This window comes from Capsella rubella, unplaced genomic scaffold (assembly GCF_000375325.1).
Source record: "Capsella rubella cultivar Monte Gargano unplaced genomic scaffold, Caprub1_0 scaffold_1, whole genome shotgun sequence".
Lineage (NCBI taxonomy): Eukaryota > Viridiplantae > Streptophyta > Magnoliopsida > Brassicales > Brassicaceae > Capsella > Capsella rubella.
Window position 1 is genome coordinate 354,645 of NW_006238923.1, and position 27,551 is coordinate 382,195.

General features: G+C 35.3%; 7 protein-coding genes and 1 long non-coding RNA gene across 10 annotated transcripts; 6 read left to right on the forward strand and 2 right to left on the reverse strand.

Annotated features, from left to right (window-relative positions):
- Positions 1-1,652: 1,652 nt before the first annotated feature.
- LOC17898237 (ras-related protein RABA3) lies at positions 1,653-3,407 on the forward strand. Its single transcript, XM_006305506.2, has 2 exons — positions 1,653-2,093; positions 2,717-3,407. The coding sequence occupies exons 1-2, from the start codon at positions 1,828-1,830 to the stop codon at positions 3,162-3,164; spliced, it is 714 nt and encodes a 237-aa protein (XP_006305568.1). The 5' UTR covers positions 1,653-1,827; the 3' UTR covers positions 3,165-3,407.
- A 1,713-nt stretch (positions 3,408-5,120) lies between these two features.
- On the forward strand, positions 5,121-7,095 carry LOC17897314 (cytochrome P450 78A6). Its single transcript, XM_006307095.2, has 2 exons — positions 5,121-6,154; positions 6,262-7,095. Exons 1-2 carry the CDS (start codon positions 5,156-5,158, stop codon positions 6,886-6,888), a joined length of 1,626 nt encoding a protein of 541 aa, XP_006307157.2. The 5' UTR covers positions 5,121-5,155; the 3' UTR covers positions 6,889-7,095.
- Positions 7,096-11,848: 4,753 nt separating this feature from the next.
- On the reverse strand, positions 11,849-13,038 carry LOC17899204. The gene has a single exon (XM_006305373.2). The coding sequence runs from the start codon at positions 12,941-12,943 to the stop codon at positions 12,017-12,019; it is 927 nt and encodes a 308-aa protein (XP_006305435.1). The 5' UTR covers positions 12,944-13,038; the 3' UTR covers positions 11,849-12,016.
- Positions 13,039-14,062: 1,024 nt separating this feature from the next.
- On the forward strand, positions 14,063-15,037 carry LOC17899139. Its single transcript, XM_006304282.2, has 3 exons — positions 14,063-14,228; positions 14,517-14,640; positions 14,735-15,037. The coding sequence occupies exons 2-3, from the start codon at positions 14,529-14,531 to the stop codon at positions 14,878-14,880; spliced, it is 258 nt and encodes an 85-aa protein (XP_006304344.1). The 5' UTR covers positions 14,063-14,228; positions 14,517-14,528; the 3' UTR covers positions 14,881-15,037.
- LOC17899330 (GRF1-interacting factor 2) lies at positions 14,925-16,717 on the reverse strand. Of its 3 annotated transcripts, none has more exons than XM_023776914.1 (6): positions 16,649-16,717; positions 16,415-16,535; positions 15,828-15,904; positions 15,608-15,716; positions 15,255-15,513; positions 14,925-15,155 (listed from the first exon to the last, which is right to left on the reverse strand). In XM_023776914.1, the coding sequence occupies exons 2-6, from the start codon at positions 16,493-16,495 to the stop codon at positions 15,094-15,096; spliced, it is 588 nt and encodes a 195-aa protein (XP_023632682.1). In that variant the 5' UTR covers positions 16,496-16,535; positions 16,649-16,717; the 3' UTR covers positions 14,925-15,093. The 3 variants fall into 3 exon arrangements, with proteins under 3 accessions (XP_023632682.1, XP_023632681.1, XP_006305651.1); XM_023776913.1 differs by having other exon boundaries at positions 16,635-16,717; XM_006305589.2 differs by having other exon boundaries at positions 16,415-16,697.
- A 238-nt stretch (positions 16,718-16,955) lies between these two features.
- Positions 16,956-18,650, forward strand: LOC17896988. The gene is made up of 3 exons (XM_023790232.1): positions 16,956-17,191; positions 17,448-18,131; positions 18,217-18,650. The coding sequence occupies exons 1-3, from the start codon at positions 17,099-17,101 to the stop codon at positions 18,355-18,357; spliced, it is 918 nt and encodes a 305-aa protein (XP_023646000.1). The 5' UTR covers positions 16,956-17,098; the 3' UTR covers positions 18,358-18,650.
- Positions 18,651-20,456: 1,806 nt separating this feature from the next.
- LOC111828602 lies at positions 20,457-22,795 on the forward strand. Its single transcript, XR_002832415.1, has 3 exons — positions 20,457-20,714; positions 21,122-21,224; positions 22,604-22,795. It is a non-coding gene; the product is annotated as an uncharacterized LOC111828602 (long non-coding RNA).
- Positions 22,796-23,760: 965 nt separating this feature from the next.
- LOC17898453 (CBL-interacting serine/threonine-protein kinase 9) lies at positions 23,761-27,111 on the forward strand. The gene is made up of 14 exons (XM_006307444.2): positions 23,761-24,057; positions 24,512-24,574; positions 24,671-24,742; positions 24,851-24,958; positions 25,059-25,139; positions 25,260-25,313; positions 25,438-25,563; positions 25,651-25,740; positions 25,851-25,976; positions 26,071-26,178; positions 26,269-26,385; positions 26,468-26,524; positions 26,620-26,694; positions 26,780-27,111. Exons 1-14 carry the CDS (start codon positions 23,869-23,871, stop codon positions 26,855-26,857), a joined length of 1,344 nt encoding a protein of 447 aa, XP_006307506.1. The 5' UTR covers positions 23,761-23,868; the 3' UTR covers positions 26,858-27,111.
- Positions 27,112-27,551: the final 440 nt, after the last annotated feature.

The window sequence follows — 27,551 nt, forward strand, 5'->3', positions numbered from 1 at the left end:
AAATAAGTTAGAGTAATATAGAAATAATATGAGAAGTATCCGATTTTATATCCAAAATAAATTAAATTTCCGATTTTAAAGTATATAATTACAATTTTTGGGCTAAAAGTTTTAAATTGACCCGACCCAAAACACAAATGTACTTCGACATCTTCGTTCGCACTTAAATGCATTTTTCTAAGTATTCCAATCAATATTAAGATTGAAACCAAATCGTAATATCAATTTGAAATGGAAATCTCTCATTTAAGATTTATTAAAAAAAATATTAAATAAATAGTTATAATATTCCACCCAATTAAATCAAGTCAAATGCTCTCTATGTATGTATATGGTTTAGATTTTATGCTAATAGAATGGGATATTGAATTTTATCTTCATATATTAGTTTGCTAGATCTAGGATATTTGTTATGCTAATCACAATATTTGCGGTACTGTAGATGAGTAATTTGAGAAAGCAGGATTTTAAATATTCCTTAAGTAGTTATGTAAAGTAATAATATTATTCTGTTTTTGAATCTTCTGCGATGGAAACACGGGGAAGCCGAGAGTATATATGGGCGTTACATATAACGATGACCAATTAAATACCCAGTAAAGGATGCTTATTTGTTTCGAAATAAACACCCAAACCAAAAACAAAAGAAATTAATGAAAAGATCCGACTTTGAAGTCGGGTTTATTTTTTGTTTTTAAACCGACCCGAAAGAGTATTTGTACTTCTCTTTTACTATAGTAGGGATAAGGGGACGAAACTTTCTCTTATTTCGATTGTAACCCCCAGTCTTCTGATTGTTCAATATTTTAAACCCTCTTTTTTCCACTGTCCTATCTTATTGGGCTTAAAGGATCTTGTCTAATAAAAGCCCAATTCATGTGATAAATTATTATCTTCAATTCTTTTACTACATATTATGATCAAAAGTTATACTGTATGTATAAAAGTTATACTGTATGTATAAAAGTTATCTTTCAGTTCATGTGATAAAAACTCGCAAGTATTTTATAGCTAACCGAAAATAAAAACATTTTGTATTTAATTTATAGAAATTAGAAACAAGTTTTACCGTTTATGAAAACTTTTCTATAACATTTCATTTATTCATTCATTATAAAAATGTTGTCTTAATTGAAAACAACAAATAAGTAACAATCACTTGATTTATCATTCTCATATACATACAACCAATGAATTTAAATTCCAGCAACAACAACAACAAAAATAAAAAGCAATAAATTCATACATGAGGTCGGAGTAGACAACAACCAACAAGTGAAGGAGCATGAGAGCTTCTTTTTGGTGGTCTCCAGACAAATTGTGGGTTTCATGTTGAATCAATAAATTGATTTAGCAAAATTATTACGTTCTTTATTATGTCGGTCCATGCTCACAGCAATATTAACATTCTATATTCAATTTAGAATCATATAATGGCTTATTAAAATAATGCGTTGCTGCTTTCTTCGTAGAATAGTTTAAGGACATTTAATTTCAATTTCGCTTTGGGTCATTTTGGACGACTAAAAATAAAACCAAATTCACGAATGATTGGTTTTCTTATACAGTTTCGAATGGGTTAATGATTTGCTGATATTCTTATAACAACAGTTTCAATCTAACCAGTCTAACCGGATCGAAGTTTGGTTCAAATTTAATGTAAATTCGGTTCGGTTAAGATTGGCTCGGTTTATTCGTACTCAAACCATTAAAACAAAAACAAAAATAACTCAAAACCACCTTCTTCCCTTTGCTCTGTTTCACTCACTCCCACTTTACTTGAAAGAGACTTTTATAGTTTTTTTTGTGTCCATCAACAACTCAACAATGAACGAAGAGATGAGCGGAGAGTCGCCGGAGAATAACAAACACGTAAAGAAACCGACGCTGCCGGAAAAGATCGATTACGTGTTCAAGGTGGTGGTCATTGGAGATTCTGCCGTCGGGAAAACGCAGCTCCTCTCACGTTTCACACAGAACGAGTTCTGTTATGACTCCAAATCGACCATTGGTGTCGAGTTTCAGACAAGGACCGTCACTCTTCATGGCAAACTCGTTAAAGCTCAGATCTGGGACACCGCCGGTCAAGAAAGGTAAAAATAACGCACATTGATCATTCTTTATAGTATAATTTTATTAAAGCTGAATCTCACTTTTGGATTCAACTTGATGTAGAAATTACGTTTTCTTGGATCACGGTAGTTTAGAGATGGGTTGATTTCATCTTCCATCTAACTTTATATATAATTATTTAATACTGTAGTTTTAAAATAACCCATTGGTGGGTGTTCTTGATTTGGTTAATACAATGTCAGATTATTTTTTCTATATTTCTTTTTTTGTCTTTTTTGAGAATGCAATAACTCACCGGATATTTTTGCTGCATAATTAAAACCTTTGTATTTTCGGGTCACCCATACAAAACTTTCAGTCTTTCATCTCTACTCTACTTTTTTTTTTTTTTATATCGTTGCAGTCAAAAGTTTCATATTCTTTATAGCTGATGAATCTCATATTTGGATACAAATTAAATGTTTAAAATAAAGAAAAAGTTGAAGTTCGTTTTGTTATCTAGGATCACGAATCAATTTTATGGATTTGAGTAGTTATTTGGTTTTCTTGATTTTGGTCTGCTATGTCAGATTATGTTATATAATTTATTCAACATAAGAAAATATTTGTTTATTTAATTTTGATGGCGTTTTCCGGCGATCAGATACAGAGCAGTGACGAGCGCGTATTACAGAGGCGCGTTAGGTGCGATGGTGGTTTACGACATTACCAAACGTGTCTCATTCGACCACGTGGCTCGTTGGGTTGAGGAACTACGTGCTCACGCCGACGATTCCGCCGTCATCATGCTCGTCGGAAACAAGGCCGATCTCTCCCCCGATAAACGTGACGTTCCCACGGAGGACGCTGTCGAGTTCGCCGAGACCCAACGGCTTTATTTCTCGGAAGTCTCGGCACTAAGCGGCGGAAACGTCGACGACGCTTTTTTCCGTTTGCTGGAGGAGATCTTCAGCCGCGTTGTTGTATCTAGAAAAGGACTAGAATCTGACGGTGCAGCCACCGTGAAGCTTGACGGTTCGAGGATTGATGTGATCTCTGGCTCGGATCTTGAAGTCAGCAAGATCAAGGAACAAGCTTCGTGCTCTTGTTGAAATTTTGAGTGATGGGCCATAAATCAAAAAAATATAAAGCCAATTATTGGGCTTTCTGTAATTAAGCCCATATATGATCATTTGGGCTTTTCATATTTTACAGGTCAAGAGCTCTCTCTACCGTCATGTGTCTAGCTCATTCATTCGTAATCACCCTGTCGTCTTTGACATTCTCTCATGTACAAATTCAGATTCTTTTGTACTGTCAAACTCCAAGAGGTCTATTCAATCAAAAATGCAGAATCATTTACGTCCAACCTTAGGTTCGGCGACGAAAAGACGTAGCAGAAAAAAATGAAAAAAGGATTTACTAGTCAAAACTATGTTATCTATGAACGGCTTAGTGATCAATGTAACAAAACTAGTTAATAGAGGATCATAATGTGTTATACATTAAAAAAAAATTGTTATACTTAGTGAAAATTGTTTTCGTACGTGTTCTAGTGTGGTTAATATGGAATCACAATGCGTTATGATTTGTCTAAGATGAGTATAGTGCAAATTATCAGAATTGCATTAAGTTCAATTCTACAAAGCAGATATTTTCATAATAATTATCGTGACATCAACTGTGAGTGTCACGTTAGAATCTGGAATATAATCCAAATCCAATGGAAGATATGATTCTTTTTATTTTTTTCCTTCATGCAACCGAATAATTTGAAGTGCTCCAATCAGAAACTCGCTTTTTCTCTCATGACCTAAAAAAATGGGTCTTTACTTTATAATCAAATATAAAAACATATAGCACATCAATATTTACACTGTATCTTAATTAGCACGTATGATTAATCAGCCACCAAGTGTTCTGTGACCACTTAGTTTTCTATGCTGATACCTCTGCATTATGTGTAAAGCAACTGATTAGTTTAATGTCTAATTAGCAAAAGAAAGATTCTTATAAAAAAAAAAAAAATTGATTCTTGCAATAACAATGTAAATTACTTCTTCGATTTTTATATATTTAAAAAAATGATACAAATCATCGAAGTTAAGACTAATTATCTTATACTATGCATTATTTAGTCATACATAAATGGAAGAACGAGTTTGGTCGTCGTGTTATTTCTTAAATTTAAACACTTGGACGATCTGTTTAATAAAGGATTTTTTGGGAGCTCGAGGCCATAGAATATATAAAACACTTTGACGATCTAGGTGTTATTTACAACGAAAATTACATGCATGTTAAAATTTTCTTCTATCAACTCTAATTATTATAATATTGTTTGGGGGGAAAAGCATATATAAGTTGGTATAAAAGTAGATATTGGAATTTGGAAGGAAAAGATCGTTGACTAGCAAAAGGAAAAGTCAAATGGGGAGCAATTTGCAGAAGAAAAGTCGCACATTCACTCAGCTTGGAAGGAGACTCATCAGAAACTTAGCATCTTTGAAAATAATTGTAATTACGAATACATATATACTACTATTTTATATAATTTTTGTTAATTAAGCACTATGTTTAGATATGAAATTACTTTACTAAGATGCATATATACTCACTTTTATTACACAATACGATATAATCCACGATATTATATATGCAAACTGTATACGTATTTGTTTCCTTGGAAAGGTTATAAGAATTATAAAATACTCATCTATAGAAAACTAATAAAAAGGAGACTATTTAATGAGAATTGAAAAATGATGGGACAGATGTAAATATAACATCCAATACGTTGTGTTTATAATTTAGATTAAAGTTCTGTGGAGGTATATAATAATTTGAGTGTACCAAACATGTCATGACATATGCCTATAGATGACCACGAACTCATATTGGGCTATTAGCATATGCCCATGAGCACCAACAAAATAACTTTGAACTAAAAATATTTAATATGTCAAGTATTCTCTGTTTTGCAATTGGCTAAGATCTTCATATTTTGTATATTGTCTATTTAAAGCCTCGCAAATACCCAAACTTATATCACAACCTTTAAACGGAAACAAAAAGAAGGAATAGAACATTTATCCTATCCATAATGTTTTCTCTAAATATGAGAACAGAAATAGAAAATTTGTGGGTATTTGCTCTTGCATCAAGATTCAATATTTTCATGCAAGAACATTTTGCTTCTCTTCTTGTCGCCATAGCTATCACTTGGTTTACCTTAACCATCGTGTTTTGGTCTACCCCAGGTGGACCGGCTTGGGGAAAATACTTCTTTACTCGCCGGTTTATTTCTCTCGGCTATAATCGAAAATCCAAGAATCTCATTCCCGGTCCTAGAGGGTATCCACTCGTGGGAAGCATGAGCCTAAGGTCAAGCCACGTGGCTCATCAGCGCATAGCGTCAGTGGCTGAGATGAGTAACGCCAAGCGTCTCATGGCGTTTAGTCTCGGTGATACTAAGGTGGTGGTGACGTGTCATCCTGATGTGGCAAAGGAAATACTAAACAGTTCGGTTTTTGCAGACCGGCCAGTTGACGAAACCGCATACGGTTTGATGTTCAACCGAGCCATGGGGTTTGCTCCCAACGGTACATACTGGCGTACACTGCGTCGGTTAAGCTCGAACCATCTATTCAACCCAAAGCAGATCAAACGCTCGGAGGAGCAGAGACGAGTGATCGTGACTCAGATGGTGAATGTGTTTGCACGTAACGCTAAATCCGCGTTTGGAGTGCGGGGTTTGCTCAAAACAGCGTCGCTGTGTAACATGATGGGGTTGGTTTTTGGAAGAGAGTATGAGTTGGAGTCTGATATTAACAACGTCGAATCGGAATGCTTAAAGGGTTTGGTCGAGGAAGGATACGATCTTCTCGGTACGCTAAACTGGACCGACCATCTTCCTTGGTTAGCCGGTTTAGATTTCCAACAAATCCGGTTTAGGTGCTCCCAGCTCGTACCGAAAGTTAACATGTTATTGAGCCGAATCATTCATGAACATCGTGCTGCCACGGGAAACTTTCTTGACGTGTTACATTCTCTTCAAGGTTCCGAGAAATTATCTGAATCCGACATGGTTGCTGTTCTTTGGGTAAGTATATATTTTAAAATCTATATAATGTCACTAAAATCAACTTCAGTGAAATTCCATAAAACCACTTATTTAGTATAAAATTTTATTTATTTTTGGTCCATTAGGAAATGATATTTAGGGGAACGGACACTGTGGCAGTTCTGATCGAGTGGGTGCTAGCGAGGATTGTGATGCATCCCAAAGTTCAGTCAACGGTCCATGCTGAGCTTGACCGAGTCGTTGGCAGATCTAGAGCCATAGACGAGTCCGACCTTCCATCTCTCACGTATCTAACGGCTGTGATCAAAGAAGTGTTGAGGCTGCACCCACCGGGGCCACTCCTTTCTTGGGCACGCCTCTCTATAACGGACACCGCCGTAGACGGATATCACGTGCCGGCTGGGACCACCGCCATGGTTAACATGTGGGCTATAGCACGTGACCCGCACGTGTGGGAGGATCCTTTGGAGTTTAAGCCTGAGAGATTCGTGGCTAAAGAAGGTGAAGCTGAGTTCTCAGTTTTCGGGTCGGATCTGAGGTTGGCACCGTTCGGGTCGGGTAAGAGGGTTTGCCCTGGAAAGAATCTGGGACTTGCGACAGTGTCGTTTTGGGTTGCAACGCTCTTGCATGAGTTTGAGTGGCTTCCTAGCGTCGAGGCTAACCCTCCAGATATGTCGGAGGTTTTGAGGCTCTCGTGTGAGATGGCCTGTCCTCTTATCGTTAACGTAAGTCCGAGGCGTACTATGACGTAAGCTTTGGGTTTTGGTCAGTGCGTGCATGGATCTTTCATTTAAAATTATGTATATTTAAATAAACCTTGAAGGAAAGAAAAACCAAACATATGTAATCCTAAGAGCGAAGTAGATTCGCCCACCTTTTATTGATTATTAAGAGATCAATATATGAATGTATCTGTGATCTGTCTTATGTAAAATAAATATTATCGTATGTTACGTGAATTTAATTAATTATGCATGCATGATTCTATCTATCTAACCTTGTCAATTATTAACATGTGTGTCTGCTATGTGCTTAATGATACGATGATCTCAGCTGTAAATTAAAGATGGTTTCGGCTAGAATGTATAATTCCTAATATTTTTTTGTTATATAAAATGATCTCACTAAATTTAATAGATTAAAGATAACTTAAACTCGATTTATCTTATAACCATCAATTAACTATTATCCTAGGAATCATTCCACTTAACGGAATAACTTGTCCAGATTAAATTATATTGTACTCCAAATTGTTTGGACATCCTTAATTTGCTGCGAAATTTCCCATGAAGAAGTCGGTCAAGAGACATAGTAATTATATAAGATATAATGAAGTATTTGATTTAAAACTTTGTACATTATATTAATCGGTGTCGCCGTGGAGTGTTCGACTCGGCTAGTGTTTCTGACTAGTTTCTGACTGTTCAATACTTCAAAAACATTATTTATTTATTTGGTGAGTGGTGACCAATGTATCAGTGTTCTTACATATATTCGATAAATTGGGACATGCGAATGCGATATACCTAGTCGACCACACATCCTAACTGAGTTAAAAAAATATGAAAGGAAACAATAGTAGGAAGGGGCTTTGATGCTATTAAAGCATTATAAAAGCCCATTTTCCAGTAGCATGTTCAAGATTCCAACTCAGTCGCTTAAAGCCCAATTCACACAAACACGAGGATGATTGCGCCTTAAAGCTCTATTGATCCACACCCACACCTAATACTAATAAAGTAATAAGTAACAACAACTAACAATCTTGCAATATATTTTCAAAATGAGGAAAGGCTTAAGGGGTACAATTTGAAATATATATAGTATCTTCTTATAACAACTTTTATTTTCAAAATCCAAATTTAAATGTGGTACGATGGACAATGAGATAGATAACAGTGAAAGATGCTACACCTTAATAACATGAAACAAATCAACATGCAAAACTATTTGGAATAGTCGCATTTGTGTTACATGGCTGGATTATATCGATTTTTAATATATGGTTTCAAAACTTCATATATTTAAATCGTACCGAGAACTTTGGCACAGTAATTATATAAGATATATCTTGGTCTCGATCAGTTGTCTTTTACATGATTGTCATTGAGTCGATTAATCATGAACGAGGCAGTGATGACTTTTGTTTATATTACCGCCACCAGGAAAAAGAAAATAAAAAAACATTTACATAATACATCTGTTGGTCAAACTGGTTCAGTCAAATTTATAAGAAGTATCGAAAAGTCAAATCAAAATACAATTTCCCGTGATGTGAAATATACATGGTGAGTCTATTATATGCTATAGTTTTCTATACTATGCTATTGGTATTATCCTTTTATTTTTTAAAATCCAGATTATCTTATCTCATTCTCCTATACTATTTTCACATTAAAAAAAAACAGAAATTTTTTGTTTTAATAGTATATATTTTCAACGGCCATTACTTATTTTGGTGAAGGAACAATTTTATATATATATATATATATAAAGTAAATGCAAAAACCGTAAATCATTCCATCAAGAAAAAATGCAACAAGAAATCAAACCCTATCTTTCAAAACACACATACACATATATATCAGTAATAGAATCTTGTATACACTAATTACATCACAATAATTAAGGGATACCATTATAGACTTATAATAAATAAAATAATAATAATCTTGAATTTGTAAATACAGAATCAGTATTATGATTCAAATTTTTTTTAAAATGGATGCCATTATAGACTTATAGTTAGTTATTAATGGCGAAGAGCTACGAGACAAACATGCCTAAGAACTTGACAGTCCTTTATATTTATTACGTTCCTAATTACAATGCTACGTTGATGTCGTAGCCAGACCTGTATTCTCTATAAATATGTCTCAGAACGTATACATGACTTAAATAACAATAAATCTACACTAAATATTGTCAATATTTGCTTTATATATAATGCAAAGAACTCCTAGGTTTTCAAAACAATAAAAATATAATTTTGAATCAAAATCATGTTTCATATATACGATTGATTGGATAGATTACATTTGATCTTTTCTATCGTTGATACCCGAATTTGTGATCTTGAAATCTATGTTTTTGTTTTTAGGTGGTCATCATGTAAAAAAGCATATGAATGACGCAAACGAGACGAGAGTAACGCAAGAAGAAAGTCCAAAAATTGAACGCAGATCGAGCATCGTCTTCTCCGTTTGTCATCTAATAACAATATTTATATGCTTCATAGTCACATATATACTTAATTTAATCACATGTTGCATGCCTTGATCGATGAATGCGAATAATTAAAGATGCGCTATTAACAAAGAAAAAAGGTCATCTGTTTCACAAGATGGCTTAATAATGCTTATTACATAATAATGAAACGTCTGGAGAATACAATAATCTTTTAAAATGAAAAAAATTCCCCACGCCATAAAGAAACAACGACATGGCTTCACGTTGTAAACAACTCCACGAAAACTTCCAACTAGCTTTAACCTATTTCCTTCTGCTTTTTTTATTTGTATATATGAACCATAGATTTTTTTTCTTCTTCAAAATATTGTAATAATTCGAGAGAGAAAAGATGAGTAATAATTAATGAAGTTGGTAGGAAACCTAAAAAGCGATGCTGGAAATTAAATTGAAAATATTTTGTTTCCTAACTGGTCATCCTCAATTTACCCAACCACTCTTCTGACTAACTTCTCTTGCCTTCTTTATTTCGCAATTTATTCAATAATACATTCACTCTTCTCTTGTCTATTATATATGAATGTCTATAAATCTAATTATATCATATATATATATTTATATATTTATATATGTATTATATATTGGCTCGCCAAAAAGTACATTTGGGTGAAGATTATCAGTATAGTCTTTTATTAGAGCACAATTAAGTTGATTTCAAATCTCTTTATTCCATTGAACTCGATCGTGATCTCATCATCGATACTACTTTTTAACTAGTCGGTTGGTACGCCGGTCAACCAAAACATGTATATCACAAAATTATTTAAATTGTCATGTTATACTGAATCAAAGTCAATTTTTCTAATTTCTTGCCAAGTTAGACGTGGATTAGTCACAAATCATAATCGTTTAATTTATACAGAATCAAAAGTCAAATTATTTCTTCCCAAGTTAAGCGGTGTGACGTGTCATCTCATTCAAAAACTATGCATTAACTGCATTGATATTAAATGATTTTGTATATTTTTTTTAAAGGGAAAAAAAAAAAAAGCTAGGGTTTAGGAAAGACGACCTGTTTCTGTTGTGTCTTATTAAAAGCCCCCATCATCATCTCTTTCTCCGCCACTCATCATTCCCTCATCATAACACCATCATCACCCCTCATTCCACCCACCTCTCTCTCCCTCTCCCTATCCCTCTCCCTCTCTACTACACAAATATGTGAATCTGCTAATATTGTCATGATCATCAATCTAGCTCTTTCGGTTGAGGGGAATGTTGTCTGGATCGAGGATATTATATATACAGACACACACGTATATACATACATGTATGTTGATACAAGTGATCATAGAGTATCCTCGGACCAGGCTTCATCCCCCCCAACATGTTATTGCCTCTGATCACCAGATCATTTTGCTATACTACTTGCAGAAATCTCATTTAATAATCCATTATAATCTGTATGAGCGTTTTATTACTCTTTAGATTAGAATGGTGTCTTTCAATATATTTCATGCATGGCTTCGTATGAGTAGATTTGCGCATATGGGGGGATCTGTTTATGTTTTTATTTTTTTGCCTTTTGTTTCGTATATCTATATCATTAGCTATGTATATGTGCATTTTGAAAGCAAATAAATCTTTTTATAAGCTATTTCAGATGAATATCTCGATGTAAAGGATTGAAGAATACTCTCTGCAGAAAGGATTATTTATGAAATATTTTTTGTTTTTTTCCAAATTTCGATATATCTTATTGGCTGTATCATGTCACGAGGTAGAAAACTTTTTGAAGATTAATTTTCGGTAGGTTTAGTATGTATATACATTTTTGCAAATTCTTAGATTCTGGTCATAATTTGGACATATAAATGAATAAGCATCTGATGTAAAAAAAATGAATAAGCATATTCAAGTAGATTCGAATGAAAAATGGAACTCTCCTTCATATGATTGTGGTAACTCTTGTGATATTTGCAGTGGATTTTAATAATGTCAACACGACCCAAGATTCAGAAGAGGAAATGAAAGACGACAGACCAAGAAGATAACTCTACTTTTTGACTAGGATTAGGGAGTACGCAGGGACTATTATTATCGAGCTTATAATTGATGGGACATATAAAGTTTTTGGATTCAATATGTAAATTATAAAAGGTTTTTATGTTTTTTTGTTTTGGAAAACTTTTACAGTTCATATTTTGTATAAAACTTTTAAAATCTATAATTTTTAAAGATTAAGAAAAGAAAAAGCTAATAGAAATTGATCTGACCAACAGGATCAAATGTGTGCCGAATGCGAGAGCAAGCCAACTTGCTTAATAGGCTTGCCATTTTTTTTATGGACTGAACTCTTTTTTGCTTCTTGTTGGGCTTTGTAATGCCCAGGTGGTTTCTTAGCTTTTAGACTGCGATCGTGTGGGGGCACGCGTTTTTCTAATCTTTACTTTACGTTACGACCAATTTAAAACAAGCTTAAGGTTGCTAGCTATATCATCAATTTGGAGTACGAAAAACAAATAAAAAAGATTGGTTTTTTTAACTGATCAGTCACATGCATACATTACCTTATTAAACAATCAAAATCTCAATTCCATTACTTTGTCTTTGTCAAAACAAGAAGAAGATGAATTTACTATATTACATATTTTTCTTATTATACATTGAAGTGTTGTAAAGAGGAAGGAATCAGGTTAGTTTGACGGAATCAATAACCCAATGTTGACCATCGGTTTTCACCTTTAACCGGTTAATCTCTGCGAACAAATTCACAGCTCTCCTAACTCCTCTGTTATCCGCCGCCGTGAAATAATCGTGACCAAATATAACTCCGCCGGGTCGGAGTATCCGAACAGCCCGGTTTATATCTGCCCAAGCCGAGTTGAAATCGTGACCTGCGTCTATCTCCACGAGATCCGCCGTCACTCCCCACTCACACATCTTCTCCAACGCTGAACCGGTCGAGAAAGGAACCGGCAATATCGAACCGGAATATTCCGAGCTAACCACGTTTTGCATAAACTGGTACATAAGCAAAACGTCACCGTTTACCAAAGCCACGTCTTTGAACCGGTCTCGAAACCCGGGCCAGCCACGGAAGTCGTCGACGCAGAGTATCTGAGTCTCCTCCATCCCAAGGCGGCGTGTGAGATTCGCCATGTGTATCGCCGACGCTCCGAGGAAGCTCCCGATTTCGACGATCGTCCTAGGTTTGACTTGGCGGATCAGGTTCTCGAACACGGCTCCGTACGATCCCCAGCCTTTGATTCTTTTTGGCCTGAGGTACTTCGCCGCGTGTGGTGGCGGGAAATCAGAGTACGGTGAAGTACCGTTAAAGATCCGGTCTATCACCGTACGGCGAATCAGTTCAGGCGGGACGAGGTCGCCGCATCGAGTAGTTACTCGGAAGTTGTCGATGGAACAACCTTGAGAATTTGTCGACTTCACGGTTCTCACTTCCGCCGTAGACGGTGGCTGCTGCGGCGGTTGACGATTGTAGTAGGCGGAGAAGTAACCAAGAGCGTAGGATAGCACTATGAAGATAACGAACGCAGTCTTGGATGTCAAGAACTGGAGACCATCGCGTTTGTGAGGAAGACGACGATCCTCCTTCATGATCTAAAGTTTGGTTCTTTAAAAAAGGAATAATAGCGTTTGTAATTAGCTTTATAGAATTCGAATTATAGAGTTTAATTATTATTATTTTGGCGGGTCAGTTTGTTAAGACGTTTAAATACAATCGGATAAGAGAGTTTGCTCAGGCGTGTGATCTAATTTATTATATGGAAATTATCATTTGACTTTACGTGTCTAGAAAGTTACATGTGATGTAGTCATTTACAATCAAAATATTTAAGCTCTATGTTTGACCTAATTAATTTTGTATTTTCATGGGTTTTATGAGTTTTGGAAAACTGTAAACAAACTTATTACACTCCCCTAGACCCTCCGTAAACAAATGAAACATGCTTAAGATTAAGTCATTTTGCGCAATTTACGAATCCTCTAATCTTCTTTATACGGTATAATGATATCAACAGTCAAAACAGATCGAGTATGGCGAAGAACTAAAACTGGTGTGTCTGATATATGCATGATGTGGCATACGGCTAGATCTTATAATCTATGTGTCATACGCCCAAAACAAGATAAACTATGTGTCATAGGCCGAAACCAAAATTGGACGGACCTTTCCTTAGTTATATATAAATACATGGATTCTATCTTCAAAAAAAAAAAAAAAAAATTAAATATACTCAACTAGCTAAAGAATACCAGTTCAGTAGATTTGATTATGACAATGAAACGAGACCTATGGATAATAATTATACTTTAATTACCGTAGTTTCTACTTTTTGTCTCTTGTAATCAACTGAGTGTTTTAAACTTTTAATTAGCGTTTGCGAGATCTACGACCACGGGGGTTTCGACTAAGACCGTAATTTCTGGTTTTAAACCTACATTAGTTCGTAAAAGAGTTGATCCATCTCAATATTTCCTGGTTTTAAATCCTGGTTTTAAAAAGAAAATAAATACGTGTTTTCTTTTAGTGGCGTACAACATCGACAACTAGATATTGTGGTCAGATACGATCGGTCGACAGTGAATTTAAAATATTCAACAAATCGGACAAAGTTAAATAAATATCCAAAATAATACTCATAGATGTGCCCGTCGGTCAGGTCTTTTTCGTGGGAAAGGGACAACGAGTCCTCCCGAAGATGTGCCCATTTTAGTAATTTTCTTACAAGTTTGTCTATTCTAATTATAAGTTTCCTTTTCTTAAAGATAAGGGACGATAGAGTTGAACTATCAGTTTCCTGATTTCCACCGTTAAATTCTTCTCCGACTAATCAGTAAGTCAAGTGTTAAAACCTTCAGTGTCTCTCAATCCGCTAAGGTAACTTCTGATTCTACTACAAACTTTTTTCCTTTTCTTCTGAATAGAAAGCTCTGCAATTTGGTTGTGTTTTGATCGGTTGTATCATGATATATATTGAGTAAAAGCTTCGATTCCCCTAAAATAGTTGAGTTTTTGTATGGCAATCTGTTGTTAGTTGAGCAATTAAAAAATATGTGATTGGTGGCCTAACTTAATCTTGAATCCTCACATACCCCTGTCTTGTATTTGGGTTACATATGTGGAGTGTTGAGTTCTAAGAATGTTTGTGATGATAACCACTCTTAGGTTTGGAAGAAAATGGCAACTTCATCAGGAGGTAAAGCCAAGTACATAATCGGTGCTCTCTTCGGCTCTTTTGGAATCTCATACATCTTCGACAAAGTTGTCTCTGATAATAAGATCTTTGGAGGCAAGTTTCTATCAATATTTCACCTTTTTTCCTTCTCTAGAGTTTTCAATTTAGGGACAAATCTTAATGGTTTATCTCCTGGTGAGAACCTCAGGGACTACTCCAGGAACTGTCTCTAACAAAGAATGGTGGACAGCCACAGATGAAAAATTCCAAGCATGGCCAAGAACTGCTGGTCCTCCCGTTGTTATGAATCCCATTAGCCGTCAGAATTTCATCGTCAAGTCGCGTCCTGAATGAGAGATCAATATGCTTTCATTTTCAGAATAAGATGAATGACCATGTTTCTAAACCAATACGTGCTTGTACTACTAGATAACAATACATTACAACACAGTTTGTGGAACTATTCAACAGACTATCTTCTGTTAAAACTTAAATAAGCTATTGCAAAACCCTCGTGAGACGCAGAAGTCCTAAATATCAACAAAAACAAAGCTTCTTTGGTTCCTTTTACTTGCCATCATCTTTTCCTTGTCCATCTGCTCCATCTTGCTTGCCACCTCTAAGTCCCACTGTAGTAGAAAATTATATGAACACAACTTATCACCCAAATATATAAAACTCACAATTATGAACTGAGTATATTATTAAAATGCAAAGACTTGTGTTACCGCTTCCTCCAAGACTGGTTTCTGGTTGTTGCATCGCATGCTGCATCCCGTTGTTGTTCATTCCCATTGGTCTAATCCCCATGTGCCCCTGCATAATCTGCTGCTGTTGCGGATCTTGAAGATGGTGTGGGCTACCAAACTGTAAAGGACCTCTTGGAGGGAAAATCCCTGCGGGTGACGCTTGTTGACCCATTCCTGGAGCTTGTGGATGCTGCATGAAGTAGCTTGGTGGTTGCATCCCAGGATGCGGTGTTGTCATCTAACAGCAAACATACCCAAAGCCAAAAGTAAGTACATATTGGAACTTGACATATATTGATTGATCCCAAACGACTTTTATCATCACAAACAACCTGGGAAGCCATAGCTGGTGTTGGTGCAGCTCCTGGTGTAGGTGGTGGGGGTTGAGCATCAGCAATTGCAGCAAGATACATCAAGTTCTTCTGGAGAAGAGCCTGGTACCTGAGAGTAGAACGGAGCAAAATGATGTCTATATAACCTCACCAATATTAATAGTAGTTCTCAGATTCCATTACAGTCTATAGAATGATGTCAACAAAAAGAGACACTTACTGGGCACATTCTGCAAGTTTTCCGAGATTCTGGTTTTCCATGATCGCCATTATCAGCTTCTTGTTTTCATCAAGGTACTGCGTTTAAAAGATAATAAAGAGAATGATGTAGAAATGAAGTTGCAGCCTATCATCTAACCACAAACAATTAAAGAACACATGAGGCCACTTAACTAAACAAGAAAGTACAAAACAACAAAACAGCAAAACGCACCAATCAGTGTCCAACCTTGAAAATCGGATTCTAAGTGCGTTGATCCAAATTAACATGTATTCCAAAAATTTAAGAAAACCCGTAACCTAATCCTAAAACTGTCTCATTTCGTTAATAAACAGAAAAAGAAACAACAGCACGAAGGAGAGTAAACACACTTGTGAGATTCCTGTGTGACAAATAGTAAGAGATTCAAATATAAACACTTGAAACACAAATCGCCGCTAAATTACTGCCGAAAAAACTATTGCTTGCACTCAAATCACAAGAACCCATTTGAGCACAAGAGAGTAAAAAAAGAAGCTTGATAACACTCAAAAAGCCGAGTGCCAAACAATTAAAGAGAAAGAGAGAAAGGGAATAAAAGAAGGAACCTTTTGGATCTGTTCGGTAGTGATGTTGTTAGTAGGAGGAATGGAAGGAACCATCGGAAACATTTGAGGAGACTGCTGCATCTTCCTTCCTTCTTCTTTACCAATCAAAATAACCTAAACCCTAATAATTCCGTCTTCCCCCAAATATAAGAAAACCCTTTCGAAAAGAGAAATTGGGCAATTGGAAAAGATCTCAACAAAAATATTTAAAAAGAGAAACCTGCAATTTATTACTTGGATTCACCTGGATGTCGACGCACCCCCTCTCTCGGATTTTATCACTAAAAATGCCTCCAATTTATCCCTTCTTTTATAACAAAAACAACCAAATCAGATAACCAATAATATAGCAAACCCTTTAACAGACTCAGAAGGTTTTACTTCTTGAATTTTAACACACAGATTTGGGCCGTAAGATTGATTATAAGGCCCATTAGTCATCGAATAAGTTACTTTACATTAGGCGTTCCTCCTTAAATTGCGTTCCTCCTTAAATTCGAAATTAAATTTCGAAACCTGAGGAGAGAGAGAGAGAGACACACACACACTCTCACTCAGTAGTACAGAGCCCCCCTAACGGAAACACACAGTAGCTTCTCCCGTACGAACAAACGTGAAATCAGTTCTCACTTTAGACCCTTTGAATTTCTCAGATCTTCGATCGGAATCTGGAATCAAAACAAAATGGTGATAGATATCGAAGATGAGATCAGAGCCGAGAAGAATCATCCCCCAATCGATGAAGATGCTATCGCTCTCCTCAGCAGTCCTTATTCTGTAAGTGCCTCCTTTACAACACTAAATTTTCATTGGAGCTTCTACTCTTTCGAATTAAGCCAAAAATTTTAATCAAATTTGCTTAGCTTTTGTCAACTAATTTTGATGTTTTCTCCTGTATTAGTCTTATTTTCTCTTTGATAAGTCTGATTGGTCTATTTAGTTAACTTTTTTTGTGGTTAGGAATTTAGATTCCAAACTATATGACTAGTAGTTTTGCCTCACCGTTGTCTTCGTTGTGTCTGTTCTCTCTCAGCTAGGTGAAACTGAAGAAATTGGCTCTGTGAACGAAAAGCTCATTGAAATTTGTAACGCTCACTGTGATGGTGGTGATAATGACTTCAATTCTGCTAAAAACTTTTTCTATTATGATCGCAACTTTGGGAACGATGAGATTTGCAGAAGCTTTGAGCTGTCGAACGAACTCGCATGTATCGTATGCGATCTTTTAGACGGTTCTGTAGTGCCTTGTTCTGGGAATGACTGCCCTTTCGCTATTCACAGGAAATGTGCTGAGCTTGATTGTGAAGATCCTGCATCCGCATACTGTCCCTATTGTTGGCTTAAGTATCAAGCGACTAGATCCACGGCTGTTGCAGCTGCAAAGGCACGCACTTCCGCACTTGTTCGAAATGGAGATATAGCCACGACGAGAGAAAACATTCAACTAGAGAATGGTCCTGATAAATCACTACCAATGCAACTACATGAGAACATCCATCAGATACGAAAAGTTACCGATCAGCTTAAGGCTCTAAATTTCCAGTTAGACGAATCAGTTGATCAGCTCAATGATACAGAGAAAGCTTGCGGAGAAGCTTCTGTTGTTGTTAATGATCAGTTCATTGATATAGAGACATCTCGCAATGAAGCTTCTGTTGTTGTTAATGATCAGCCAAAAAGGGTACTTTGGACAGCCAAAGAAGAAGACATGTTGAGGGTAAAACCACCTCACTACCTCCACTTGTTCTTCTTACAATATACATTTTAGCTTTAAATTCATAGTATATGCTTATTTTGGACAGGTGGGAGTGGAGATCTTTTCAACTAAAATCAAGAAAAATATGCCATGGAAGAAGATTCTGGAGATGGGAAAAGGTGTATTCCACAAGACTCGTAATCCATCCGATCTTAAGGACAAATGGAGAAACATGCTACATATGTGATTCATAAGTCTTTTGACGATAGAATCTTAAGAAGTATTAAATGAGGCATTTGATAGCAAACTTTAAGACAAAATGCTAGTAACCTTTTTGAAGCGGTAACATAGGAGTATGAAGAAACTAGGAGACTTTGATGATGGTCTCTGTCTTTGTAATCGCAGTTTCGGATTCCTGCGTGTAGGTAGATCTTTTGACTTTTGGTAACAATAGTCATGCCTTTAGCAGTCTAGTAAACTTGTATTGAGATAAAGAAGACAATGTAGTTTCGTATCCCTTATGTTTGATATTTAAAAGAAGAGACTGTGTCTTCTATAGACTATAGTAGCTGGCCCAATCCGTTTGTGTAAATTCCTTCTTTTAAAAAAACAGAGGAGGCAGACAGAGAGAATCGTATGGGTAGACTTTGAAGAATTTACAGGTTTCAGAAATAAAAGAGGAGGGCTGACGTGTGGCACTCTGTTCTTGTTTTGCCTCAGTTCATCGTTGTAGCAATCAAATGCAGCAGACTAACAACACCAAACTGAAGAAAATTCTCTCTTACTTATCGCTCTACAGAGTAATTACAACGGACCATAATCGCCTTTTAATTCCTCCCCACAAATATTTATAGGTTTAATGACAAAACATCTGTTACATTGTACCGGTTATTTCTTTACGCGACCCGGTAACCATAAAATGACGAAAATGATATGAAAATGAAACCTAAAACTCTAGACAAAGAAAGATAACTTGTCGTACAAGTACCAAAGTACAAAGGTGGAAAATTTATTAACTTAAACCATAAAACGACGCAAATTGTATTCGATCTAATAGATATTAGTACCAAATAATTGACAAAGAGAAACTCAAAACTTTTGTATTACAACCGTGATTTGGTCTAGGTCGAGAATGACTTGGTCGTCATCGTCGTCGCATAGATCGGAGATCAAAACGGAGAGGGAGAGAAAGGCGGGAGTGATGAATAAGAGGAGTCCGAGAGGAACCATCCAAAGATTAGAATTGGTGGGGTGGTATTTGTAAAGCCAATAGCTTAGAAACAATCCTCCGCATATATTCACAACCATCAAATATAAGAACACCATTGAAGACGTTTTCTTCTTCTCCTTGTTCGTCTTCTTCTTCTTCATAGTCGTATTCATGATGCTTTCTTGGCTCATTACTCTGTTTGCTGGGAAATCAGGCCAAGTGAAAGAAAAGAGATGGTAAATTTAATGTTATCATTTGAGTGTATGAGTAAAGTATATTATATATATGCAGTGTGGTTCCGATTCATACAGGCTGGTTTAGAAAATATAAGTTCAAGATCAGACCCGGTTTAATTTGGTTTGCATCAATAGGCTAGTGTATAATCCGGTTTATGTTTTGCAAAATTCTTTAGAACTAGGTTTTCGTTTTGAGGTATTTTATAGTAGCACTCTAAAGTAATGATTTCTGTTACGAGGCGGAAAAAAACGTGGGAGGGGGGAGGCAAAAGCGGTGCCGTGTGGTGCAAAGCGGAGTTACGTATTTGTACACCATTCACGATTGAAACTTACATTATATGTTTTTGTATCAACCTTTATGGCACATATGTAACACAATCTGACCCGACTCTTCTAATTTATACGTATGAATATATCTAACTTCGTTACTAAAAAGAGTAAATAATAAACCCTTGAAAGCAAAGTATGTGAGGAAACAGTTAGGTCCCTTGACCATCTTTGTTCAAACATTTTCAACCATAAAAAATTAGAAAACACCATGTTGTATAACAACAAAAAGAAACACATCACAATTGATATTATCATTCGTTATATATATATATATATATATTAATAGAATTTCATACAAATGCAAATGCTTTTAGTAAATTTTTATTCACAAAAAGTAAAAATCCCGTAATGACTGTTTTTGTAAACAGAGAAGTAATTCGGTCCCACACAATCTTTCAAAAACTTACCGTTGAGAATTAGATATAACCGTCGTCCGATCTTACTGTTGCGACGTGATCAGTGAAAAATAAATGGTCCAGATCTCTCGACCGTTCAGTAGTTACTTTTTATTTTTATCTATTTGGTAGCAGCAACCAATATAAGAAAAAGGAAACAACCGTTGAGCAACAAAGAAAACAAATCAAAGTTTCCATTTTTTTCGAAGAGCTTTTAAAAATAAAATTACTCTCAAGTGAAAGCTAATCCAATCTCTAACATCATCTTTTCAATTCTTCTCTTCTTCTTCAAAACCAAAAGCAAACTCTATGCAATTTCTCTTCTTGATCATCTCTGCAAAATAAAGAGAGAAAAAGCCGATACATAAACCGAAGAAGCATTTTGTGTTCTCATGTCCAACAATTTCGCATCCTCTTCTTCTTCTTTTTCTATGTATGTCAGCTTCTTCTCTTCTTTATTGCTGTTTGTACTTTGTTCTCATGTCCAAAATAGAACTGAGATTCTCAATTTTGGCAAGACCGGCACTCATGTTTCTTCTTTGTCCTTGTTTTTTTTTTTGGGGAAAGTAGATTTCAGGACCAAATAGGCAAATTTTGATAGCAGTTAAAGGATGTTGTGAATTAGGATATGGTAATAGTCACTTGCTAATACAGTATATTTGCAACGTAGCTAATATTTAAGTAGCATAGAGCTTGCTTAACTTCTCAAATTCAAGCTATGTTTATTAATTAAACGCACTATCTGTATGGGAAACTGGAGATATCTTCAGTCAATATACCACTTGCAGAGTCTTATTGTTTCTTTTGAGTTCTGACAGACTAACACAGCTTTGCTTATAGTAATACAAATGGCGTTGTTTTTTCACAACATACTGGCAATATGGGCTGAAGGACGTTTAGCCGTCCATATATGATTTTCGACAATGTCACAAAGCTGCAGGAGGTATTCATTCCATTCTTAATTTCCTTTTTTGATGGTTTCAAACTATTGTTTTGCATAAATCGTTTCCAAAATAAATAAAGATATTTTTAAACGTAAGTGTTAAATTTATTTACAATGGAAACAAATCAGATTTTTTGGTTCAATACTTATATTTAACTTTTATGGTTTAATACTTATATTAACCTTTCAACTTTTAGGTCACAAATAATATTTTTATTAATATTTTAATGTCTAAATTTTAAAATATTTTATTATTTAAGTGTTAAATTTAAATATGTTAAGACAAATCTAACTTAGCATCCCGTCCCATCATCCGGGTCCGTAAGTTTTGGTGTCATAAGTTCAACATGTTTTTACATGTTTAATTTGAAACACTTAATTTTGTTAATATTTAGTTGGGTATTAATTAAGTTTAATACTTAAATTTAATTTAATTTTTAAAGTTTTTTTGTCACAAACTATTTTTTTAAGGTTTGGAGTAAAACACAAAACATTTTACAAACAAAATATTTTCAAGCTTAAGTATTAAATTTAATATGTTGAAAACAAATCCAACTTAGCATCCCGTCCCATCATTCGGGTCCGTAAGTTTTGGTGTCATAAGTTCAACATGTTTTTACATATTTAAATTGAAACACTTAAGTTTGGAAATGTTTAGTTAGCAAAAGTATATTTAGGTTTAATACTTCAATTTTATTTTTAAAGATTTTTTTTTGTCACAAATTAAGTTATTTTTTAATGTTTAAAGTAAAAAACAAAACATTTTACAACCAAGATATTTTCAACCTTAAGTGTTAAATTTAATATGTTGAAAACAGAGACTTAGCATCCCGTCCCATCATTCGGGGTAAGTTTTGGTGTCATAAGTTCGAAATGTTTGAAACACTTAAGTTTGAAAATATTTAGTTAGTAAAAGTTTAACACTTGAATTTAATATTTTAAAGTTTGTAAAATTATTTTACTGTTAAGTGTTAAATTTATAATATGTTGAAAACAAATCCGACTTAACATTTTGTCCCATCATTCAGGTTTGTACGTATAAATTCAAAATATTTATACGTATTTAAATTGAAACACTTTTAAGTTTGAAAATTCTATTAAGTTTTAAGTTATGTCATTTCTGTTACGAGGCGAAGAAAGACGTGGAAGGTAAAAAAGCCAAAAACGGGTGTGGTACAAAGCAGGGTTTTACGTATTTGTACATATTCTTAGAACTTTATTCGAACTTTAAACTTAATTGGAACCATCTTTGTTCAAACACAAATTGTAGTTTCTATTCATTGTTTTGGGCCACTTACAGAAAATGTTTTCTGAAAAGGTTAATGGGCAATTTAAGCTGTAACGGGATACACATTAGTAACATGTCTATTTGAATGTAGGACGCGGATGTTCAGTCTAGTAAAAAATCACAAACTGAGCAAAACCAAATTAAATTCGGACAAAAGCTGGATTGAGGAAGTTCAACTGTAGGCAAGTTGATGAAGTTTGCTATCATATGATGGTGACGTAATCTTATTGTACTCCGATCCGACTTTAAGAACAAAAATATATATATATTTTTAAAATCAGAATCAATTATTGAATGAGTGGTTCAGTTTGCATTATTGCATTTTTTGTTTGCAAATATATATTTCAAAGAATATTATTAGCATGCAATAACTCACTAACTCATTGTCCGCCACAATTTATTTTCTGCGTCTTTTGGCTTTATTGTATAGATAATTTATCAAAAACATTATATATATATATATATGAAAAGAAATAAATTAAAAAAGGAAAGAAGGAAAACAAAAACATTATCACATTCGGTGTCATACTCATCAGAATTTATCAGGAAGGATATGCTGTGGGGTTCGCACAGTTTACTCACATGGAAAGATCAATCCTATATTTCTTCAATTATCTTCTATTTAATCTTAATTTTCTTTTAATTTAAAGCCTAGAAGAACCGTTACATATTTTAATGGTTGGACAAACCAAACAAACAGTTTCGTAAATCATATATACAGTACTTTTTTTTGTTGTTGTGAAAAAGTATATACCAGTAGTCAATTGATACTGTTATTAACTTATTATGATTGAGCTAATTATATACTGAGAACGATGGTCCAATACAAATTTATATGATACGCACACTTAATGAGTAGAATAACGGAATAAAACACAGAAAGATACAGCACATAATTAAGATCATGGACATCAAATCGCATTCCTAAAAAATTAAAAACCATATCCACATATATTAAAAACCCCCTACCTTTTTCATATAATCCCAAAGAAAACAAGATTGGAGCTTATGATATATTTACCACACAAAAATAAAAAAAACGAAAGTGGAAAATATTACATGGATGGAGAATGTATCGTACACACCAATAAGTACAATACATGCATTGCGCCTACACGGGACGGACGCGGAACATGAAGAAAAATACTAATAATTTGGTTACACGTGGCTTATGAGAACAACATGGCGCGCGTGAATCCCAGTCGCTCCTAATAAATCTCTGGCTCGTCCACTTCCTCTCGTTCGCCTTATATTCCAGCCACTAGAAAAGAAGAGAGAAGATATTGAGAGAGGAGGAGGAGGCTGCAGGATCACATTTTCCAGATTCTTTAACTTTGCTTCATCGGCCGACACATAATGAGCGGGAGCAGAAGGAAGGCGACGCCGCCTAGTAGGACGCGAGTTGGGAACTATGAGATGGGACGAACTCTTGGTGAAGGAAGCTTCGCTAAGGTCAAATACGCCAAGAACACCGTCTCCGGCGATCTTGCCGCTATCAAAATCCTCGACCGAGATAAGGTCTTCCGTCACAAAATGGTTGAACAGGTTCGTTTTCATTCTTTCTTGTTAGATAATAATACGATACCCAAAAACACGTATGGATTATGGTTCTTTTTATATTATTCTATTGAAGTATCATAATTAAAGAACAGTTTAGTTTCGTGATTAGGGACCTACTTGTCCTAGGTTGGTGTTACGTTGCTACTCTATGTTAATGATTTGACTTAAAAAGTTTACAAATAATATTTTAAAATTCGATTTTATTGTATGAACGTTGTGTGTATTTACGGATTTGACGATCTTGGTATCTGTTATATACATACGATATGCTGTTCCTAGTACGCATTGATTACGACATCTAGGACATGGATTTTGTTTTCAACTAGACTAGTTTTGTTTTTGGAATTGGTTCGAATCTGAGGAAGATTTAGTGTTTGTCATGAGCAAGATCTTGAGGATTTTTAATGAATTTAAAGGTTCCTTTTTTGTTGTTGTGCAGCTTAAGAGAGAAATATCGACAATGAAACTTATTAAACATCCAAATGTTGTTGAAATCATTGAGGTATGAAGCTTATCACTTCTTCCATCCCTGAAATACTATGTAATATAAGCTTTGAATCTTTAAAAGACACCTTTATGTTCTGTTTGGTGTGTGCAGGTTATGGCTAGCAAAACTAAGATCTATATCGTTCTTGAGCTTGTCAATGGAGGTGAACTCTTTGATAAAATCGTAAGACGCCATCTTTCTTTTATTCATCTTCACAATATCAAGATGTTCTCTGTTTGTCGTTTCACCTATTCTTTACTAATGTCATCCTTGGATTTGTATCATAAATAGGCTCAACAAGGGAGACTTAAGGAGGATGAAGCTCGGAGATACTTTCAGCAGCTCATCAATGCTGTGGATTACTGCCACAGCCGAGGGGTCTACCACAGAGATCTCAAGGTCTTTATTTTGTGTTTGTACCTTCTTCTTTTTTCCTGCACTATGATATTCTAAACCCTGTTCAAGTTTCATATGCTATGTGATGTGTTCCTTCTTGCAGCCTGAAAATCTAATCCTTGATGCAAATGGTGTTTTAAAAGTCTCTGATTTTGGGTTAAGCGCCTTCTCACGGCAAGTTCGGGTAATGCCATTTGTGTTTTCTATTGAACATCATGGAAGCTTGGCAATTAATTTTCTGCTGAAATAACCTAGATATTAGTTTGAATGAAAGATTTCTAATCCTTAATTCTTTTGAATGCAGGAAGATGGTTTGCTTCACACAGCTTGTGGAACACCAAACTACGTTGCTCCTGAGGTATATATACTTACTTTCAAAACTCAAAATAAGCGAAGGATATAGATTGTTCTGTAGATGCTCCAAAGATAGAATCATATATAGGCTCTAATTTCTAGGGCATACTTGTTTGCTTTGTGGGCAGGTTTTGTCAGACAAAGGCTATGACGGTGCAGCAGCAGATATCTGGTCTTGTGGTGTAATTCTATATGTACTCATGGCTGGTTACTTGCCTTTTGATGAGCCAAATCTCATGACATTATACAAACGTGTAAATATCTCTTCCTCTGCTTCTTGCATACTTTTCCTCATCAGAACTTCTCTTTACCTCATCTTTGGTGTTTAACATATATTTCAGATATGCAAAGCTGAGTTTAGCTGCCCACCATGGTTCTCTCCTGGTGCCAAGAGAGTCATCAAGCGTATTCTCGAACCCAGCCCTGTAACCGTAAGCGCCTCTCACATGAATGCTTATATAGTTGTGAAATGTGAACTTGAGATGCTGCCAACCATAAGATCAAAGCTAAACGATATTTCTTTCTCTTTTTTGAATGGCAGAGAATAAGTATTGCAGAGTTACTAGAAGATGAATGGTTCAAGCAAGGATACAAGCCGCCATCATTTGATGAAGATGATGAGGACATAACCATAGCTGATGTTGATGCTGCTTTTAGTAACTCCAAGGTACAAACAAAAAAGAAAAAGCGCCCTTTCCCAATTCTCCTTAGTTCGGTTAAGTTAAAGTAACTAATATTACTGTGTTGTGCTGCTACTATAGGAATGTCTTGTAACAGAGAAGAAGGAGAAACCAGTATCCATGAACGCTTTCGAACTTATCTCTAGCTCAAGAGAGTTCAGTCTCGAAAACTTGTTTGAGAAGCAAGCCGTACGAACTTTATTCCTACTTGCTTGATAGTCTAAAAGAATCCATAGTGGTGGTGTAGTCTAACTAAATCTGTTCTTTTCGTTGTTGCAGCAACTTGTGAAGAAAGAGACGCGGTTTACTTCACAACGATCTGCGAGTGAGATAATGTCAAAAATGGAAGAAACAGCAAAGCCATTAGGCTTCAATGTCCGTAAAGACAACTACAAGGTTTGTTCGTCTTCTTGATTTTGTCTGTGTCAGTTTATGCCTTTGTGGCTTCAATATTAAACATGGTTTAATAAAATCGCAGATAAAAATGAAAGGAGACAAAAGTGGTCGTAAAGGTCAACTCTCCGTAGCTACAGAGGTAAGAAAACAAAAAATACAACACTCCGGTTTAGTTTGGTTTTCTGATTGAATACTGTTATCTAACTGTTTTCGGTTTGGGTATCGGTTTAATAGGTGTTTGAAGTGGCGCCATCGTTGCATGTGGTGGAGCTTAGGAAAACCGGCGGCGATACCCTCGAATTTCACAAGGTACGTTTTATTTTCAATCTTCATCCGGTCTGATCCGGTTAAACACTCGAATAAATGTGGCTTATGTTTAAAATATGTTTTGCAGTTCTACAAAAACTTCTCATCTGGATTAAAGGATGTAGTCTGGAATACTGATGCAGCCGTCGAAGAACATAAGCAATAAGAACATAATTAACAAAAAAGCTGTTCAATTCGAAATTTTTAATTAAAAGTTGAACTTTTGTATAACGAACAGAAAAACTCTGAAGTGGGCTATGGAGGTAATGGATCCATAGGCTAGCCTTAGCCATATGCGATCTTCCTCAAAACTCGGGTTGGCCTTACTTTTGTTTTGAGTTTGAGTCAAACCTACAAAGTCAAACAATTCAATTAGTCAAAAAAAAGGTCCAATAAATGAAGGGATTGTTCCGTCCGTTATGCTGGGGAAGTTTCACTATTTGCGTATAGTTGAAACAATATTGTCACTTTTATGGCTACGGTATTTGTCACAATGACACCACAACAATATAAAATGGGGATACAATGATAGCATAATTAAGAGAGGCGACATATTAAATTAACTGTAAAACAACGTACGAAGTGAGTATAGTAACTGTGTATAAAATTAAGTGAAGAAGAATTGGGATTGGTCAACAAATTGTAAATCGAATAGCGATTTTTATACTTTGTAGATACTACCCAAGATATAGCCAATGATATCATGGCTAGCTACAGATTGTCCATTTTTTACGATTGAAACTTGGAATGGAGTTGTGGCGGATGAAAGTCTTGAAAAGTTGTCGCTACTTTGTTCTGTTAATCCAAAGAATTTTCAAAGCAAATGACTATGATTTGGCAACTAAAAACATGTGACAAGT